The sequence below is a fragment of the Grus americana genome, chromosome 11 (assembly GCF_028858705.1).
Source record: "Grus americana isolate bGruAme1 chromosome 11, bGruAme1.mat, whole genome shotgun sequence".
Taxonomy (NCBI): domain Eukaryota; kingdom Metazoa; phylum Chordata; class Aves; order Gruiformes; family Gruidae; genus Grus; species Grus americana.
Window position 1 is genome coordinate 271,743 of NC_072862.1, and position 19,824 is coordinate 291,566.

Here is a 19,824-nt window from a genome sequence, read left to right on the forward strand (position 1 = left end):
TAAAAATAAGAAAGGTCCTTTTCATTTAGAGGCCTGCAGTCAAATAGAAGGTTTTGTTGCCTAAGTTTGAAAAGGTTGATCCTCTGCCAATTGAAATTGTGTCCATGCAACAGACCATTGAAATTTTTATTCTAGCTGTAGAGCATCTAGAAGAGATGACAGGAGCTCAGAAGGATGTTACTAAAGATCGGTGTGCACTGACAGCATTTCATGCCGGAAATGTTTCAGAACATTTGTATATCCTGTGGCATGAACGCACACATCAAGTCAGGCAAATTTTTCTTCAGCACAAAATGCATTTTTTGCATTTGACAGAGCTGTCTGGCTTGTTATAGACAAGAATGTACATTCATTCATGCTATACCAAATAATGTATTTAATTGAGTTGCTGTTTATATTTCTTTAGCCATTTAAATGAAAGTAATAGTTTAAAAAAACAAAAACCAAACCCCAACCAACCTCAAAAGCTCCTTGCCAATGCATATTTCAGAAATTTAATTTGCATGAAGATGTTACTACAAAGGGAGACAACAACAATGAAGTTAAAAAAAAAAAAGCAAATGCGATTATCTCTCCTCCCCCCTCCCCCCCGAGGATTTGCAGTCCTTTACGTTTTAGGTCATCTTCCAACTCCTCTACTTCCCTTAAATTGTTACTAACTAGTTATTTCTCCTGCTTTAGTTGTCACAACATGATACCTCTGTGTGCCTTCTAATTTCACCCTTTCTTACTAGCTTTGCCTCCAAATTATTTAGTGATTTTTTTTTTTTAACTTCCTTTTATTAAGAGCATCATCAGCCCAATTTCCTTTTTGATACACAAGCCAAGAGTGGCTGGGTATGAGAACACGAACGAGCAAGCCCAGTCTCCAGCAGTTCACAGCTCAGGGATCCTGAACCAGCTATGACATCGGTGCGTCGCATAGGATCGCTGCCTCGAACCCAGGCAGCCTTTTCTTGAACATACAAGCTTTTAATAGCCACAAAACTATTGCTAATCTGCAAAACGCAACTCACAATGGAGGGTTTTCAAATAAACTGCAGCATACTGATAAAAAAAAAAAAAAAGACATCTGGCTTTGTACAACTTCTTTGAGCCTTCCAAGTCTCTTTAAGAGAGCAGCAGAAACAGCTGGGAGACCCGTGGAGACATCCTCGCCTGCAGGTTCACCAGCACCTTCGTCTCCGCACGTTGCTGTCCTTGCCGCTAGCCCCGGCAGACCGGAACCCCCACCCCAGCCCAGGCCGCTGGGCTGCGCCGAAGGCCCCGGCACCGCCGGCCCCAGGAGCTGGCGCGGCTGCTGAGGGAACTACGTCTCCCGCCGCTCTCGGCGCGGGGCGGTGCTTCCCACCGTTTCCGCCCGGGGGCGGAGCCGAGCTGGGTCCAAGCCGCCGCCATGCCGATGAAAGGCCGGTTCCCCATCAGGCGGACGCTGCAGTATCTCAGCCAGGGCGACGTCATCTTCAAGAGCTCGGTGAAGGTGATGACCGTGAACTACAACACGGCGGGAGAGCTGAGCGAGGGGGCGAGGTGAGCGCGGGGGTGAGGCGGGAGCGCGGAGCGGCCTGCGCCTTCCTCAGAGACATCTCGGCTTGCGTTTGTGTGATTTTTCTTCTTCTTTCCAGAAAGTTTGTGTTTTTCAACATCCCCCAGATCCAGTATAAGAACCCCTGGGTGCAGATCATGCTGTTCAGGAACATGACCCCCTCGCCCTTCCTTCGCTTCTACCTGGGTAGGTGTCGCCAGGAGTGGACGGCCGGGCCGGGCCTGCCCTGAGGGAGCTCCGGCCCCGGGCCCCCTTGTCCCGCCGCGAGCCTGGCGGCAGGTTCGTCTGCAGGCGGTGTCAGAGCAGCGACGGTTTTCACGCAGGAAGCATGGTTTGATCCACGTTTCTTGGCCCCTGCTTCTCAGCTTGTAAAGGGGGAAGAAGGGTGCTTGTTTAGAAAAGTGGCTTTATCTATTGGCACAGGGTGGTTGCTGACCTCCATTGCCTCACACTTGTGCCTGCTGTCTTAGTCATGCTAGACGACAATTTTGCCATTCCTCTTGAAAGATTACATTGTACATTAACTGTAGTAGAGAAGATGTCTTAGCTTTGTGTGTTTAAAACACTTTTTGCAGCTACTGTGAAACAGCATCGGGCAGGGATGGGGGTACCGTCTGATATACTAACGCAAATTTTTCTAACAGACAATGGAGAACAAGTTTTGGTTGACGTGGAAGATAAAACCAACAAAGAGATAACTGAGCACATAAAAAAAATCTTAGGGAAAAGCAAGTAAGTAACTCTTAAATAAGCTTATTATGTACAGTCTAGCATACATTATAATACAATCATTGCAAACTTCTGTCAGGAATACAGAAGGAAATACCACTTTTCCCAGTCAAAATTGTCATGAGCTAGGTAGGAGCTAGGAACTGTAAATCCATCTTTCTGATAAACTAGGTCCAGGGGAGGGAGAGGAAGTGTTGCCATTCAGGCTTCTGATACAGATCTCTTTTGTAGAGAAACACTTGAAAAAGAGGAAAGAGAAAGGAAAAAACTATCACATCCAGCAACTTTTGGGCCCAAGAAGTATCATCTGCGAGAATGCATGTGTGAAATTGAAGGCCAAGTTCCCTGCCCTGCTTTTGTGCCACTGCCCAAAGAGATGAGGGGAAAATATAAAGCTGCTGTGAAAAGTGAAGCATCAGCCTGACATCTCAAGTCATGCAGTTGTTTTTCCTGAGTGCTGGATGATCAAGGTACTTCAGTGAGAGGCAAGAGCTAACAGCTCCTAGAAACAGAACAAGCAAGTTCACGTAATACAGACAACCTTGTCTCGTAAGTTTTCTTACACCTATGCCTAGAATAATTAAAGTGAAAAATAAAAGTTAAAACCCCAGCTTTTTTGGTGCCAGTTTTACAAAGCGTTACAGTCAACACTGCATAAAAGGAAAACAGAACAGCAAGGAAAACAGAATGACTCGCACCCTATTTCCTACTCATGCCTGCATGTATAAGGTTATGGCAAAAACAAGATCATGTTTGCCTTAGGATAGACAGACTAGACTAAAAAGTTAATTTATCTTAGAAGCAGCACAGAATTCCACAATTTATAGAAAGTGTAAATATGTTCCTGATGATTTCCTGAAGACAGCTAAATGATAATGTAACTCCAGGCTCAAACAACATGCAGAGTTTACTTAATTTATGTAGTTACCAGTCAGAAACAGTTAAAAGTCTAATTTACAGCAAGATACAACTTTTGCAGTTGATACTGCAGCTCTGAGAAGCACTGATGAAGAACATCAGCAGTAAAGGAGAACATGTAAGTTGTTATTCTAAAGGTACGCTTTACAATTTCTTTTGCAGGACAATAAAGGTATTTAAGGCTACTCCTACAACAATTTCCTAAACAGTCTTCCTTTAAAAAAAAAAAAGCCATACAAAGGAGAACTATGTCTAGATTTATCAACTTCCATCAAATTCTAGCCAGCAAGTCCATTATGCTTCAAAGTCCAGTGCTGCTATATAACTCCTCTTACCTCAAACACTCCTGTTCCCTGCACATGGTCAAAAAGACCCTAAATCATCACAGCTTCTGCCTCACCAAACAATTACACTGTAATAGCATATGAACATATGATTGTACTATATTGCTTGGAATTTGGTAATTGCACATACCTTTTAAGTCAGGCTTATATACACAAATTACTGTAGAACTTTATTTCTGCATTTCTGAGCTAATGGTCAAGTACAAAATTTCACACTGATTCAAGCATCCTGTGAAAATTGTCAAGGACAAACACAGCACAAAATAAACATGTTGGTTTATTTAATCTGTTTCCAAAGTTTCCATACAGAGTAGAGCATGCAGTTTTAACAAAAGTCAACACTAGTTATTTATTGAGCTTTGTGGTTAACATGTCGTCATTCCATTGTGCCTTGTGAGCCTCACAGCAGTCCACATACCAGCATAAGGTCTTCACTTTGGAGATGACTATCACATTTAACAACTGACAAAGACCATGAGGTAATGCTAGTCTGTTATCTGCTTGTAAAAATACATTATTACATGTACAATAATGATAATTTAATTATTAGTGTATTAGAAAATACAAACAAGGCAGGATAGTTGCAACAAGGAAAAAAAAACACTTAAAATGTGAAAGCTGAAGCCGCTGAAACATTTTTTTCATGTTGATACCAAAAAAAGGTTTGGGTTACAGTGCAGGGACCAATCCTATTGACTAGCAAACAAGTGTGTCTTAAATAACTATCTTACACTACTTCTGTTAAAACAATTCTAGGGATTATGTTTAGCTTTTTTTTTTGTTTCCTGCCTTTGTAAATCTGGTGCCACAATGCAGATGTTTTGTTAGTTTACGACCTTTCAGAATCCTCTGTTCTTCATTTCACTTAGCGCAAAATAACACTCGGGCTCAATCAACTCTAATAAAACATCGCAGTATAAAAACTTCATAGTCTTAGGACAACCTGTTCTGCACACCTCTCAGCTTCAGATTTAGGCTATGGTAAGAAGAACATCAACTGTCCTTAACTGGCTGCTCTAAATTATTTTGATGTAGTGCTATTAAGTGAGGATATAGGTGGTTTAGGTGTTTTAAACAAGTCCCTACCTCCACTTATTTACAGCAAACTAAAACTAGAGTTCCTGCTCTTTAGGTAGCATAATTATTTGTGTCCCTAAAATAGGAATGCAATGCTTGGGTTACAGCTATGCTAATATATATTATCAGAGACACAGTTAAAAGACATGACTCATTCCATAAGAGATTACAGTTCTGAGTAAGCCCACTATTATTAGTGCTATACAGTGTGATCTGCCAGATTTTCCTCTATTTCAGCTTTAAATAAATACACCCTTTAGACTAACTCCTCCCCACCACCCTTTCAAACACTGATGCCTGATGATGGGCCTCTGCCTTTCAAAGGTAAAAATCAAAGCAGCTCAGGCTCCATCTTTCACAAGATACAGGCTGACCTAACCCTGAAGTGATCCTACATTTCTGATACCAATCTTCAGAAGCCCAAATCTAAGCCCTCCTGCATCACAGGTCCTGGCCATCATCACCCAGTCATCCCCCAGACAGCAGAATGACTCCAGTTTGGAGCTTCTTAAGACAGACATGCCTGATTCTCATAACAACTTCTGAGGGGAATCAAATATGAAAGAGAATTGCTATTTGGCACCATAGTAGCCACAGACTTCGCCTCCCAGCTTTCACGGAATTCCAGTTCAGTGGCACTTCATCTCTGCATTGTAAACAAGATTTTTGTTCCTTGAATGCTACAAAAAGAGGGTTCCAGTCTCACAAATACAACATGATCATTCTGTCACCCAGAGAATTTAAAGGAATGTGCAGATTCCATAAGATAATTAAGAAATGGAGGGTCACCCTTTATATTACAGTTTGACATGGTGCTAGCCTGATGCTCTTTTCCCTGGAAATGAGTAGATACTTGTTCCCACACAAGCAGGTCTCTGAAGCCAGCATGGCACGCTCCATTACACTGTAGTTTGTGCTCAGAGCAAATGGGAAACTAAAAGTGATGAAAAGACAGCACCAAAATTTTCCATGGGAATTTTTATAAACATTAAAAAGTTACTCATATTGAGATCAGTTATAAAGTTCTTCTCAGTCTTAAAATCCCTTTTATGCATTAGCATTGCACAAAATTGATCTTCAAGCCTGTATATTCTGCATCTCAAATAATCACAGTAGCCTTTTAACAGCACTTTCTCATAACACCATTAGGCAATTAAGCTAGCCTGTAACACTGCACTGTGTCATTATCAGAGGATGCAGAAGTTTTAGAAGAGTTTTTGTCTCTAGTCAAAGGCCAATAGTACAACAGAAAGGGGGAAAGATGACAAACCAACATTGCAACCATTTCCAAATCATAGCTCCCTATTAGCACTTAACCACTTTGACCAAAATAAGCACACAATAAGACCTGTTAGCATTAAAAGTGTTGTAACAAGTTATTTTAAAATAATTTCTTAGTATAAGCTATTGAGACCAACAGCATCTCAATAATTCTTTCTTCAAGACTGAGTAGTAGTGGAAATGCCTAATTGAAAGTGCATAAAAGTCACATTCTCCCAGTTTCCTCTTGTGATCTGTACTCCCGTTTATAAGTATCTGCTCTATCTTCCCATATTTAACAGCAGACTTAAAATAATTATTACATAGCCCTATTGCTGCTTCAGCAGTTGGATTTCTCCTTCTGCTTTGCTAATGTGCGCTTCAATTCTTTTAAGTTCTCTGTCAGTACCTCCACCTCATCCATTCGTCCACTATGTTTGGCATCAAATATATAAGCTTTGATATTATCTATCTGTTGGAGAAGCAGCTCTTCCTCTATAGCCTCCTCTCCAGAGATGTCATTGCCATCCTCCACTTCAAAGGGATTGGTAGAGGATCCCTCTTCAAATGGATTCCCAGAATTCCAACTGCCCCTAGACTTTTGAAATGGATTTTCATCCTCTTCAAAAGGGTTTGAAGTACTGCCAGGTGCTCCATTGGTTTGTTCATCATCCTCCTCATTTTCAAATGGATTATATTCTTTCTTGTCACTTTGCAGAGCTGTGTTAGAGAAAGAAACCGCTGGAGAAGTGTCTTTGGCAAATGGGTTAGCAGGATCTTCTAACTGAGGGGTATCTGCTTCATCTTCAAAGGGGTTTAGACAGGCTGTCTGATCTTGGTCTTTGTCACATTGTGGGACATTCTGGGGTTTGAGTGTGAAGATCAAGTGCTCTTTAGCTGGCAGCTGCTCAACAGTCGGAGTTTCAAAACTTGGGTCCCCTTTGATCTGAGTAATATCCAAATCCAATGCATGTGCTGTCAAGTTCCGATTCTCTTTTGCCACTTCGTGCTGATGCTGCTTAACTTCTCTGAAGTCTAAGGAGCACGTCCTTGAATGCCAAGACACAAATTTGTGGTGCTCTCTTTGCCACTCCTTTTCACGAAGGACCTGAAGTTCCTCCCTCTGCATCTCTTCCTCTTCTGCCTGTTTTTTAGAAAGCTCGATAGCTTTCAGAGTTTGTTGCTGATCGTATTCATCCTGAAGCTGCCTCAGGTTCTCTTGCAACATATGGACCTCATCTATCCTCTTAGCTGCTTTTGCTTGCTTAATAAAGGATGTGATATTGTCAATCTGCTGAAGAAGTGGGTCTGCTATCTCACTTTCTCTTGATATGCTAGATGTAGGTAACCAGCCTTCAGATTTACTGACTGTTCCTTTTTTCAGGTGAGTTGTATCACCATTAACTGCGGCTGCAGATCTGGAGATAAAGTCTTTCTGCCTTTCCTCTTGTTTTCCATGTGTTTCGAGAGCCACCTAAAACAAAAAACATGTAGTAAGAGAACATCATGAGCTTGAAAAATTCCATTCTAAATATCCATAGGTACAAGAAGTTAGCTGATCTTAAGACATTGCCAGCTGCCACTGAAAGGATCAGCTGCCTTTTTGGTTACTTTGCAGGAAATGCTTATTTTCATAATATTACCTAAATGCTTTCCTTCAGTTTGTTTGTAACAATATTGATCAAAAACCCATTACACATCTGTCTCTACAAACTTGAGGGCAAGTAGGAGCAGTGACAGTGCTTTATATAGAGCAAAAACATGCCTAATGCAACTGTGCAAAAAGTGGTCTAGATTGATTTGGACTGTAACCATATCACATCTGACTACAGCAGACATCTGTAACAGAACATCAGTGTTAGAAGTCACTGATATCATTCACTTTTGGAGTGCAACGATTCTTATTTCTCAACTTCTACCTCAAGATAAAGCTGGTTTAGTTTACAATTAATGGTGTCCTCCCTCCTAACTGAAAAAACCCACTCTCTCTGAAGAGGCATCCTTGTTCTAATAGGTCCTTTTTCATCACCGAAAGAAGTCTCCAAATTCTACTTGTGCAAGTGAACTCCAGAACACAATTTGAAAATCCATGTAAACTAACAGTTTAGGGCTTGGTCTGCATGCACTATAGCAGAAACAGCATGTGCAACCAAGTCACTGCTGCTTTCTAGAAGTGTTTGCTGCTCAGTACACACCTACTTATGTCCTGGATAGAATACAATGACAGTGTTACATGAATCCCTGAAAAAGGGGTATGGAATGATCTGCATAAAAAAAATGAAAAATCGAAATCCAGTGTTAAAGGCAACTCTTCATACACACACAGCTACTATGCTTAAGCCCTTGAAGGGGGCCCTGATACAAGATGTAAGAGATCTTAACCTGTCTTACCATATGCAGTCTTCTCTTCTTCAGTTCTTCATATTGATCTTTGGTTGGCAGGGACATTAGGCCAAGCAGTTTTTCCTAGCAAAAATTGAAATATTTACAGTGTTGCTTGCAGGCATTCATCCAATTTTCAAGTACTTGAAAAGAAAGATACCACCAACAGAACACCCCACAAACAAATAAAAGGTACTTCTACACTGCAGTCATTGCTGCAAGTCTCAGCACATCTTTGCTGCCATAACTATACCGCTAGCTAGGTTCACGCCTCAGCAAGAGACAAAGCCAAGATTCACACATTTTCTTAGGTCCCTAAACTGAATACTGCTCTGACTAAACTATTTGTATTCAAGCTAGCTCATTTAAGGTTACCATAAGGCATTAGACAAACTACAGAAAACGTATGGAACTAAACCTGTCCAAATAATTTCAAACCACAAGGATGCCTGGCAAAGAAGAGAACACTATATAAAATTTACATTCATATGTAAATACGTAAATATGTATTATGTAAAAACATAACATACGCTCCATTTACCTGAACAAAAAGTGTAGCTGAGTATCTTATCATTCTCTGAAGTTGTAGTGTTTTAGGGTGAGGTTGGGGATCTTCATGCAACCCTAGACTCAAAATCTTCTTACTGAATCAAAACAAACATAAGACCTCATCAGTTTAAAAACAAGGGCCAGCAAAAATGCAACAGAAGGTGACAGAGACAATACTGAATGAATGTTTTCTGATGTCCTCTTAGGTATACCATTTTGGATATTACAAGTCATAACACTTTCCATCCCCACCCCACCTTTAAAAAACAAATAAAAAGAAAGGTGCTTCTATCTGTTTCCTCTGTGTTTAGTTATTTCCGCTACAGAGGAATGCATGATTTTTAAGGTTGGAAAAGGAAGTAGAAATTGATGGTGCACAGGAACAGCATCTACCTTTTCACATGCTCTTTACAACTGAGTAGATGAATTGATTATATAAATAAGCAGGTATGTGCTACACAAACACAGACACCAACAGCTGAGTAAAACTACAGAGAAGTCATAACAGAGGGAGATACACACATGCTGGCAGGGGTGGGAAGAGAGGTATCTTCTTTTACCTTAAGGCATCTATAAATTCGTATACTTTTTGAATCTCCACCCTCAAGTCATTAGCATGTTCAAGGTTGTAGGTTGTCTCCCCAGCACTGAGAAATAAATACAACTTTATTTTAAGTCATGCATCCAGATAACAATACATACAACACTAGAAGTAATCCCATGATGAGTAAGATTCAACAATGGAAGAAGAGCTAACACTAAAGGGGTTGAATGATTTTATATATCAAGCTCATTGTTTTTAAAAACCCTTTCTTTGTGACAGAAGCGGAAAATGACAATCATCTTGTGAACATGAACATTTCATTAAAGATATTTTTATTTATGATTGTATTATTATTTACTATTATAGGAGTAATTGTATTTTAACACAAGAATGCCACTCTACCAATAATATCTAAATATACACATACTTAGAAAATAGATATATTTTGTGGTTTTTTCCAGGCAATTGGGTGTGGAAAAAACACCGATTGATTAAGTAACTATACCATTGAAGTAAAATAGTTATCTTTACTAACATTTGTCAGAAAGCAAAAGCCTACAACTCCACATCGATATATTTAAGATGCTAGTAACCGACTGTCCACACAGGGACACAATCAATTATATGCACTTTACTAGAATCTCACATTTATTGTTAGAACAAATTAGGATTCAACAGGGAAGACTCTTCACCAGTTCTTAGCTTCCCTCTCCTTTTATATCACAAATATAAAAAATAAGGACCACTCTCTCAAAAGCAACTTCATTATCCACATAATTCCAGTTTCTGGGACTCACTACTATTCAGGAATCTTTAACTTCATCAGTAAGAAGTCTGTTCTTTTCTGAGATGTGCTTCCATTATCCAGGACATTCATATTTTTACTTCTGTCGAGCTGTCAAGCCACACAACACCAGCTCTCATTAAGTCATGACAAAAAGCAGTAACAGCTTAATATGTTTTTCACTTTCTATACTTCTTCCTTCCTTTTGGGAGGTGTGTTTTTACAAAACCAGTTTTGTAACTATGAACGACAGCCTGATTCTTCTACAATCATCAGATCTAAAGGACAGGTAAAGAAGTATTTGTTAATTTTAACTTCCCAAATGGACATGCTTCATAGTCTTAAGACCAATGTGTGTATTTCTCTACTATACAACCCAGAAGTATAACCTGACAATTTCTTGCAGATATAGCTGGAGAGATTTAAGTTACCCCAGGGAGAGAATACTGCCGCAAGAAATTATGCACAAAAGCATGAGACGTGAATGCTGCTAATCCACTGCAGCACAGGGCAGGCCAGCTAGATTTAGAACAACTGTCAGTTGAAAGTGGCTTGCTTTACACAAGAACAAATGAGAAGCATTCAAAGGATCCTTTCTGCTGGTGCTACTTGGAAGCCATACCATCCAGCTGAGGGCAGCAATATTCTACTTCAACCATTTTGAAGAGGCTCATTTACACAAGAATTGTAGCCCTGTACTTCCTTTTTGCAAAGACAACATGTTAAAATACGACAGTGGCACCTCACTGGGAAGTGGCTTTAAAAAAAATAAATCAGACTTCTTCTCTGCATACAATGTTACCATTAATAATTAATGCAGTACTACTTTGTTTGAATAGCATCCAAAAGACAACAGATAATCTAACATTGCTTTTTCTTATAATCATATAATTCTTGCAGCCTCAGCACGCCACTTCCTTACTCCTTCCCACACTTTTGGAGAGGAAAAATAAATATATTCATAAACAAAATCAGCAAAATGGGGCTTACTTTAGTGATTCTGCCATCCTTATGTATTCTGGTGCCTTCTGGTCAACCTTCTCCATACAGAGTCGGAGTTTCTTGTTTAAAAAAAATGTATAAAAAACCTTACATTAAAACACTAATGCAAGAACATGCTGACATAAACCTTTCATGCTGTCTGTGCACATTCAAAGTTGATGAAAGCCATTTAACTATTTAGGATGACAAGATCCTCCAGTTATCTTCAGAACACAGACGGCATGTTCAGGAACAGAGAAACCCTGCGAGGTGAATTTTGAATTCAGAAGCTGTTTTAATGGATCACTTGGACAACTTCTTATTTTAAATCTCTTCACAAAGAGTACCAACAAAAACTCCCATTAATACTAACCTGGGGGGTTTGCGGACTCTCCTGAAAAGATACCTGATGATTGCCAGTACCTGCTTTCAAAGTGTACTTGAACACAATGTTCCAGCCATACATTGTTCATTGATATAGATGGTTCGAAAAAGCATTTGCCACCAGTGCGAGGCCAAACAGTGCTGACGACCAGCAGCCCATCAACGAAGCACAAAGTGTATCATTGGTTTAAACAAGAATTGTTCTGAGGAATCCCAACAGACATAGTTCACAATTTTAAGAGAGAGGCATCTCAGAACTATTAGAAAATGAAGACGCGTCTTAAAATTATGTTTGAAATTATCATAGGATATAGAAACTATATGGTAACTAGCGCCATCATTTCAGATATACCTTTGTTACGTGGCATAAACACCCAGCAGAGTCTATCCTAACACAAGTGAGTTAAGTCATAAAGTAAGAGCTTGGACATGAGACAAGAAGCCAAAAGTCAAGTAGTGACAACTGCAGATGTGAGGATGAAAGCAGCAAAAGTTTGATTTACCTCATAGAGTTTCACAATCTCTGGAGTGTATTCTTTCTCATCAATCTGTTGTTCTCTTTTCAACAGGGTATCTTTGCAGTGCCGACAACAACGGATTCGGTCATCATCCTTCTCATCCAGAACTGAGCTCACGCTGCTTATGCTGCTAATGCTACCACGGCGGGAGCCATGGACACTATTAGGTGAGGAGTTAGGGCTAGTATGAGAACCCAAGGCCTCTTTGCTGGCACTAGTGAGTTTGCCTAAAAAGTATACACAGGTAATTTTACAGTGACCAGAGAAGCCAACAGATTTTACCAACACAAATGAATTGCACTTTAACAGAAACTTTACATTCAGGTAATGTTAGAAAACCAAGTTGAAACAGTCTGCTGAAAGACATGCAAGGAACTCATAACAAATCTTGCTCCGTTCTAAAAGGAGCTAGAGAGCAGACTGCTGAGAACCACCTACTTTGCGCATGCCTAGAAGCATTCTCATGTTGGAGCTTGCATAGTTACTGAATAGTGTATGGAAGAACAGGTATGTTAATGCTGTCCATGTTTTGTGCTTGAACACTAAAAAAAGCACAGTTAATGTAATTTATTTCCGCAGAAAATATGGTCTCCTCTCCAATGCACTAGATGAGGAAATTAAAGTTTGAAGGGTTTCTTAAAGGCTTGTGGATTAATTTCCTTAATGTCAACATTTGGACAATCATGGGCAAGGCTGGAAATATCCACAATAGTTTTAAATGTCAAGAACCTTGGTAGTTTTAATTCCCAAAGTTAATACCTTCATAGTTATGGTACTCAGTAGAATAAGACACTAAATGTTAATCATATTTACTAGTATATATACACTACTATTTCTAGTAACTTTTTCAGTGTTACGTAACACTTCCAAACCTGAAGAAAGAACAGAAACAAAGAATGGAGAAATCATTCTTCTTACTCTGTTTCACAGACAAGCGTCTGCATGGAACTGAATGACATGTTAAGGACCAAGTTTTCTTTACAGGTGAAATATTACCAGCAGCTTTTTTCCTAATGGCAAAAAGCCAGAATGCAGTTAGCACCTTGAGTGAGCTAAGGAAAGGAGGAATTAACACCACACACTGTACTTACTTGCCAAAGGAAGACTGACAAGTTCCATACACTTCTTGCACATAATAGACCCACAAAGGCGGCAGTGGTGACGTCGGTTTCGAATACTGAACTTATTGCCACAGTCTGGGCAGAATGGAACATCCTGATCGCTGACCCAAGGCACAACAGACTTCTCTATAGCTGTGATTGGGCAAGAGGGGAGGGAATAAATACAACACAAGATGTTAATTCAATTAATTCCTCAGCTGGTTAAACTATAGGAGCAAATAGTCTGAGGTAAGCTCATACCAACCTCTTATTTTAGCTGACTCAGTGTTTGCTCTGTCAAACGATGTAAGCTAGAAGATGATAAACAATACATTCAAGAAAATGGTACTTCTGCAAGGAAAAACCCAGCACAACCCAACCCAACAAGAAAAAGAAACCTGGCATTTTTAAGAGATAGGAGTCTCAGCCTGTTTTACGTCAGATTCCTGCAACTTTCCTATTTATTTCTAATGCCATATTCATATAAGTAGTGCTAAACAATGATTGCTAAACCTGTACCAATCACAGCACTTTGGACATAATCCTTACAGTATCCAACATTACTGCATCTGAGCCAAAATCTAAGCATATCACTGGTAGATTTTGAAGAATGAGAAGCTGGAAGAATCATGACAAAAACATTAGGGAGGACTTTAGTAAAGGAAAAGATTAAGAAAATATAGAGGAAAACAGATGGGTTTTGAAGCATGTGGAAGTAGCATCTTCAGCTTAAAAATAGTGCATAGAAACAGAAATCATATCCACAGTACACAGGGTCAGACCAAGCACAGTAATCAAGGATAAAAAAGGAAAACAGTAACGTGTGAAGAGAATCATAGTTTAGTATCCTTTATAAAAAGTGCACTGCTAGATAAATGGGTACACTTCATACTAAAATATGATTTTTTTAATCTAGGAAACATTCAGAAGGCTGGAATATTAAAAAAGCAGCAAATTTACCTTTTCTAACCTGATTATTAACTTATTGACTTCAACTACATAGTGATCAATCCTGGCTGCTCGGTGTTTCTTGAAATCAGAAAGATGGCTTCTCATAGCACCTGGAGAGATAGCAGAAAGTTTTCATAGTCACCCAGGTGTTCTGTATGGATTTAAATGCCTCTTGAAAGACAGCTGTAACTTATTTTCACCATCTATTTCTCATGTTCAAATCGAATTTTAAAGACACATTAGAATCCTGTTTTCATGGTGTTGTTTTAAATGAAACATGCAGGTTAAAACCTAATCTCCAGGCTAGCAATAAACAGTGTTTTATAACTACTACAGAAAACAACAGGCACTATGTTAAAGAGAACATCTGCAACCCTCTTCATCCCTCAGTTACATTTGGCAAGCTATTATCAACTAGTAGTATTCTCAAAACTAACTCCCTTTAGTTTCCTTGCTACATGTTGAACAAAGGGAAGAGGCAGGTCCAATGATTATTGGAGGTCTATGCAACAGCAATTTCTCTTTCAGACTTCTGATCATCCTTCCACCTTTAGGGGTCTGAATCAAATCCTTGATGACAGATTCAGATTTACAGAAAACTGATGACCAAGTATACAAAAGAACGATATAGCATCTATTTCAGAAACATACAATTCATACTCAACAGTGTTGGTTTCAAGTTTTTATCCTTTTCTGAGTAAAATGAGCCAGGTATTAAAAATCAAAGTTACAGACAAAAAAAAAAAAAAAAATCTTTCTTCTGACTGATATAACACAAAAATCAGATGTTGCTTTTTGGTACTACCTATGTAAGTGTAAGAATCTCACTTCCTCATGCTAATGAAATAACCAAAAAACCCTCCAAAGCTGAATTCAGAGGAATGAAAGTGCCCCTCTGAGTAACTGAATTCAGCCACTGCTTTAGAGACATAACACAATCCCACCAAATCCTGTCCTAAAATCCATAAGGTTCATCTTCTCCACTCTGATCAGAAAACAGTTCTCACTTCTCTGCTGTTCAGAAATCTTCTGTTAGTTCACTGCCTAAATTTATTCTTAGCTAATATTCATAGTATGATTGCTGCTGAAATAGTTACAAAGACAAAAGTATAATAATCTACAGAACTCAGACTCTGCAGATGCAAAGGACTAAGTCCTAGCCAGCAGCACAGAGAAAACTTTCCCAGGATCCACCAGAGATAGTGCTGCTTCCTCCCCCTGAAAATAACCATAATATTTCAGTAATAGCAAGAGGCAATTTCCAGTAGAAGTATTTGTAATTACACGCTCAGTGAACTCATCCTTGAAATTCTACAAATGTAGATTTATATTCAGATGGGTGGGTTTGGGATTGGTTTTTTTGTTGTTGTATTGTGGTTTTTTGCTTTTTTCTTTTTTTCAAGTCACCCTCTTTTTAATGAGAGATGATCTACACCTCAGATCCAAGGAAAAAGCTGAAAGACTTTAAATCAATGGACAAGCTTTTTGTCAGACATGTAAAGTAGCAACTACTTTAAGTGTAGCCCAAAAGCTGGAAATTTTATATAGCTATAGCTTACTTATTAATTAGTGGGTTTTTACAAAACAAGTAATCCACAAGATGGTTGCAGAACATCTCAATGAAACTAGATACACATAGGTAAACACATATCCAGCAGGCCTCAACAGCTCAGGCACAATGACATGACGAACAACTATCCTGCTCTCAAGGTTAGTTTGGGTACTGATTCTATACTTCTTCCCCCCACCCCCGTCCCCATTATCTGCACTTCCCTATCACCCCACACAATGTAGGCAGACTGCACAAAAATCAATATGCAAACAATAACTCTGTGCTACAGTGAGTCAAATGCAATACAGACACAATTCCATGCAACTTCAGCAATACTGAAGCACTTTCACAATTAAGATTAAAAGAAAAGTTATCCCCACTGTTTATCACTTTCTAGCTTTCCTACCTACTTCCTGGGGCTCCCACATGTATGGATCTACTCCACCATAGCTGAATGACTCATATCGTTCCTGAGATCCAGAATCAGTTCTGTCATCTTCTCGTTTCAGCAATTTCTTCTTTGCTCTTTTGGCCTTCTGGACTAGACCTGAAAAAGATAAACCCAAGTTATCAACTGTGGCAGGCAGTCACTGAATATTTGTCACATGAAACCAGTATGGAATATTCCTCATCTTTTAGGACAAATCTTTTTCCTTGGTGACAAGTTTATCCTCAACATGTTCTATTTAGAACCAGAATGCAGTTCAGAGAATCACACATGACATGAAATGCTCTTTGTTATCTGTCATAAAGTAGCACTAAGGTCCTAATGGCAAAACAGTAGTTTTAGACACTCCATTCAGGAACTTGACAGTAAGCTGTCTTAAACTATGGGATCCGTTTCACAGCATTCTGGGACATCGTATAGATAATATCTTAATTCTCTTAATTCCCAATGATTTTCTTAGGATTCAAGGACGTTCAACACTGTCTTGTTGCACAAACTACAAACTAAGAATTTCAGTGTGTTTGTACACCTAAATAATTTCAAAAGTACTAAACAGCCCACTTCATTATCTCATATGAATGCTAGTGAGAGGAGGGCAGTCTCCTGGACCAGGAACTTGAAACTTCAGAGCTTTTATTGTCCTTGCAGCTATGTTCCTCTCTGGATGCTAGCAGAAGTTGAGGTCACTACCTTTCTTGCCAAACACATTCAGTATCTCCTTGAACTAGATCTTTTATACATCAAGCTTTCTAACAAGCTGCTGGGAGCCATGAGTTAGTATGTCCTCTCATATTTCTAATTTTCTTATTTAATGTCCAAAACACTGGAACTTCCACCTCGACCTCACTGGAGTCTGTCGCCCCCCACCTTCAGCCACTAGGGCTGTGCCAGCAGGCCCCTCATGTAGACATCACACTTCCTAGTAGTTTTTCAGCTGCTGAAGTTATGCTACCTCCCAAAATAACACTCAGTGATATAAACCACACTTCTCCACAAAACTGTGTCAGGTCAGCAAGGGCTTTGCTAGCATTGTAACATCCCTTGAGAAACGATTTCTCCTCCCCTCGCCTACTCTTAAGCCAGCGTAGCAAATGCCAGCTAGACACTGCAGTTTAAGTGAAGTTTACGCTTTCTAAATAGGAACTATATTTGCACTTGGGACTTTGAAAGTCTGACATACTCAAAAAAAAAAAAGGTAGGGATGCCTCATGGCTTTGCCACAGACACAAAAACTTTTCAAGCAAACTTCATAATCTTGTTTGCCATGAAGTCAAACTTAACCACCTCAGTATGACTCAGTTAAAGTAATAAGGTGATTTGTAAGCATTTCTGGAACTCCACAGTTAGGATAGTTGGAGTTCAGCACAAAGTCGTGCAACCACTTGTGATGCACAGTTTGAACACTAGTCCCTAAACCAGGTAGTTTAAACAGGTGATTCTGCTGGCCTTCATTCTTCTACAATTAGCTTCACTGCATGGACCTTGACATGAATAACTAGGACAGAAAGTAAGCAGACAAAACCAACATCCTTTATGCAAGAACACAAATGAAAGACAGCCTGAGAAGTCACAATACACTATTTTGGATTAAAAGAACACTAAAGACAGAACAAAATCAAGATACAGGTGTTCTGTATTAAATAAAACAAGCATTTGGGAAATCTTACCAAGCCTAAGTTGTTGGTGTTGCTTTCAGTCCTTTATCACAATGAAAATCATATTGTTGTTCTGGTTTAAACACTCCATGGAAGGATCTGTGATTCAGCTATTACAGCACTGTACCCATGATGGGAACATGACTGCAGTACTGACCAGTCTACCTTCACTGTCCAAGAAGAGCACAGTGCTAAAAGCCAAGAAGTAGCCAGCAACCTAAAGATTTATGAAATATTCAACTGTGCTACCCTTAAGATAGGATTGTTAAAAACACAAACTTCTCACTGAGAAAAGAGACTTCTGAAGTAATAATCATTAAAAGACTGCCAGGACACTATCTCTAGTATAATAAAACAAAACCAGAAAGATTTTTTACAGGGAACACACAGAATTATCACCAGGTTTTGCACATTTTTCTCTCAATGTAAAATGATACTGTGTACGCAAGGGGGGTGTGTGTGTGTGTAATATTTTAGTTAAACAGAATTCAAAGGGATTTTTCAAACACCAGTAAAAGCTGGTAATCCACAGCACAACCCTGGGACACTCCCAGCACCTACTGCCAGCTCCACCACCCACAATCTTTTCCCACCAACAACTTTCCTTAGCTTTACACTTTAACTGCGACTAGAGTTTTATCTACTGTCAAAACAAGGGAATAGCGAATTGGTACCAGGCAAGTACCAGAGAGTCCCCATATTCTGTAAGGTCTTCATGTAATGCTTGGGAATTCATCTGGGTTACAGTATAAACCAGAGTTTTCAGATTAAAACAAAACAAAAGGACAACAATAAAAATAATGTATAAAATCAAACATTTGAAGAGTGATGTCTTTAAAGTGCCTACTGTCAATAAGTAAATTCTAAAGCATGAGGAATAACGTAAAAATTATGCCTTGGCCTAAGGTCATTTATAGAAAAATGGAACCCCATACCTCACTTGTAACTCACTTCAATTAGTATTTTAATATTCTTAGACGTTTTGAGAGACCTCGCAGTACAAGCAGCTTTTGTCATTTGGAATTTTACACAGCAAAAGTGAACGCATTGAAACAGCTGTCACGCCTCTTACTTCTGAGCTGTCCTTTGACGTCTCTGTCCTCACTGGAGTGCTCTTCTTCGTAGTGCGACTGAAGCTGATAGAAAGACTGGAGGTCCTTCAGGCACAGGGGGCACAAAAAGCCTTCCCTCATTTCCCCCGGGTCACCGAAGGGCGGCGGACAGCCGGATGCCATGGCGGCCCGGCCGCTGGCGGACAGCGCTCGCTCCCCGACTTCAGCAGCGGGGCGGCGCGGGGCACGGCTGCCTCGCAGGGACGAAGCGCGGGGGCGAACAGCGCGGGAGCAGCATCGTCCTTCGCGGCTTTCTGAAAGAAACCCGGGCAGCAGCGTCGGGCTGGCGGCGCGACTTCACCCCACGCCCTCCCTGACCCCTCCGCAGCCCAGCGGGCGCCCACGCCGAGGCCCCGGGCGGGGCGGGGGCCGCGTCCTGCCGCTCCGCATGCGGCACCCGCTGGACCGGCCAGCGCCTGTGCGCGCCCCGCCCGGTGCCCCCGGGGCGCGAAGGCCCCGCCCCGGGGGGAGAAGAGGAGAGGCCTGCTCGGGAAGAGGAGAGGCCTATTTGCGCCTACTGCTTTGCACGGAGAAGTCGGGCAGCGAACTAGAAACATCAAAGCGCGGACAGGGCGAGCGCGGAGGCCGGGGCCCAGCGCTGCCTGCACCCCGCCCGCCTCGGCAGCACGCGCAGCACGGGCCCGCTGTCCCCCGCGCGGCCGGGGCGAGGGGCACGCAGGGGAAGGGGTGGGGCTTAGCGCTCGCGCCGGCCACCGGAGGAGCGGCCTTTAGGGGACTCCGCCCCACCCCGGGGGGCCGCCAACCCTAGGGCTGGCGGCCAAGCCTCACCTCAGCGCCTGGGCCGGAGGTGCGTGTCTCCTACAGCAGGGAAGTCGCGGCCCGCCGCGCTCCCAGCCGCTCGGGGTCCCGGCTGCCGTGGAGCCCAGCAGGGGGCGGGGCGAGCGCCGAGATATCGATGGGCGGGAAGGGTGGAGACAAGGAGGGCTCATCCGGGACCGGAGGGAGAGGCGAGGCCCAGCTAAGGCTTGC

General features: G+C 41.0%; 2 protein-coding genes across 2 annotated transcripts; one reads left to right on the forward strand and one right to left on the reverse strand.

Annotated features, from left to right (window-relative positions):
* Positions 1 to 1,350: 1,350 nt before the first annotated feature.
* MRPS25 (mitochondrial ribosomal protein S25) lies at positions 1,351 to 2,885 on the forward strand. Its single transcript, XM_054838623.1, has 4 exons — positions 1,351 to 1,530; positions 1,626 to 1,732; positions 2,191 to 2,278; positions 2,507 to 2,885. The coding sequence occupies exons 1-4, from the start codon at positions 1,397 to 1,399 to the stop codon at positions 2,697 to 2,699; spliced, it is 522 nt and encodes a 173-aa protein (XP_054694598.1). The 5' UTR covers positions 1,351 to 1,396; the 3' UTR covers positions 2,700 to 2,885.
* Positions 2,886 to 3,686: 801 nt separating this feature from the next.
* RBSN (rabenosyn, RAB effector) lies at positions 3,687 to 19,744 on the reverse strand. Its single transcript, XM_054838606.1, has 12 exons — positions 19,624 to 19,744; positions 18,795 to 19,088; positions 16,026 to 16,166; positions 14,077 to 14,177; positions 13,382 to 13,427; positions 13,108 to 13,269; positions 12,002 to 12,243; positions 11,124 to 11,194; positions 9,366 to 9,452; positions 8,798 to 8,900; positions 8,266 to 8,340; positions 3,687 to 7,348 (listed from the first exon to the last, which is right to left on the reverse strand). Exons 2-12 carry the CDS (start codon positions 18,955 to 18,957, stop codon positions 6,215 to 6,217), a joined length of 2,325 nt encoding a protein of 774 aa, XP_054694581.1. The 5' UTR covers positions 18,958 to 19,088; positions 19,624 to 19,744; the 3' UTR covers positions 3,687 to 6,214.
* Between the last annotated feature and the right edge of the window lie 80 nt (positions 19,745 to 19,824).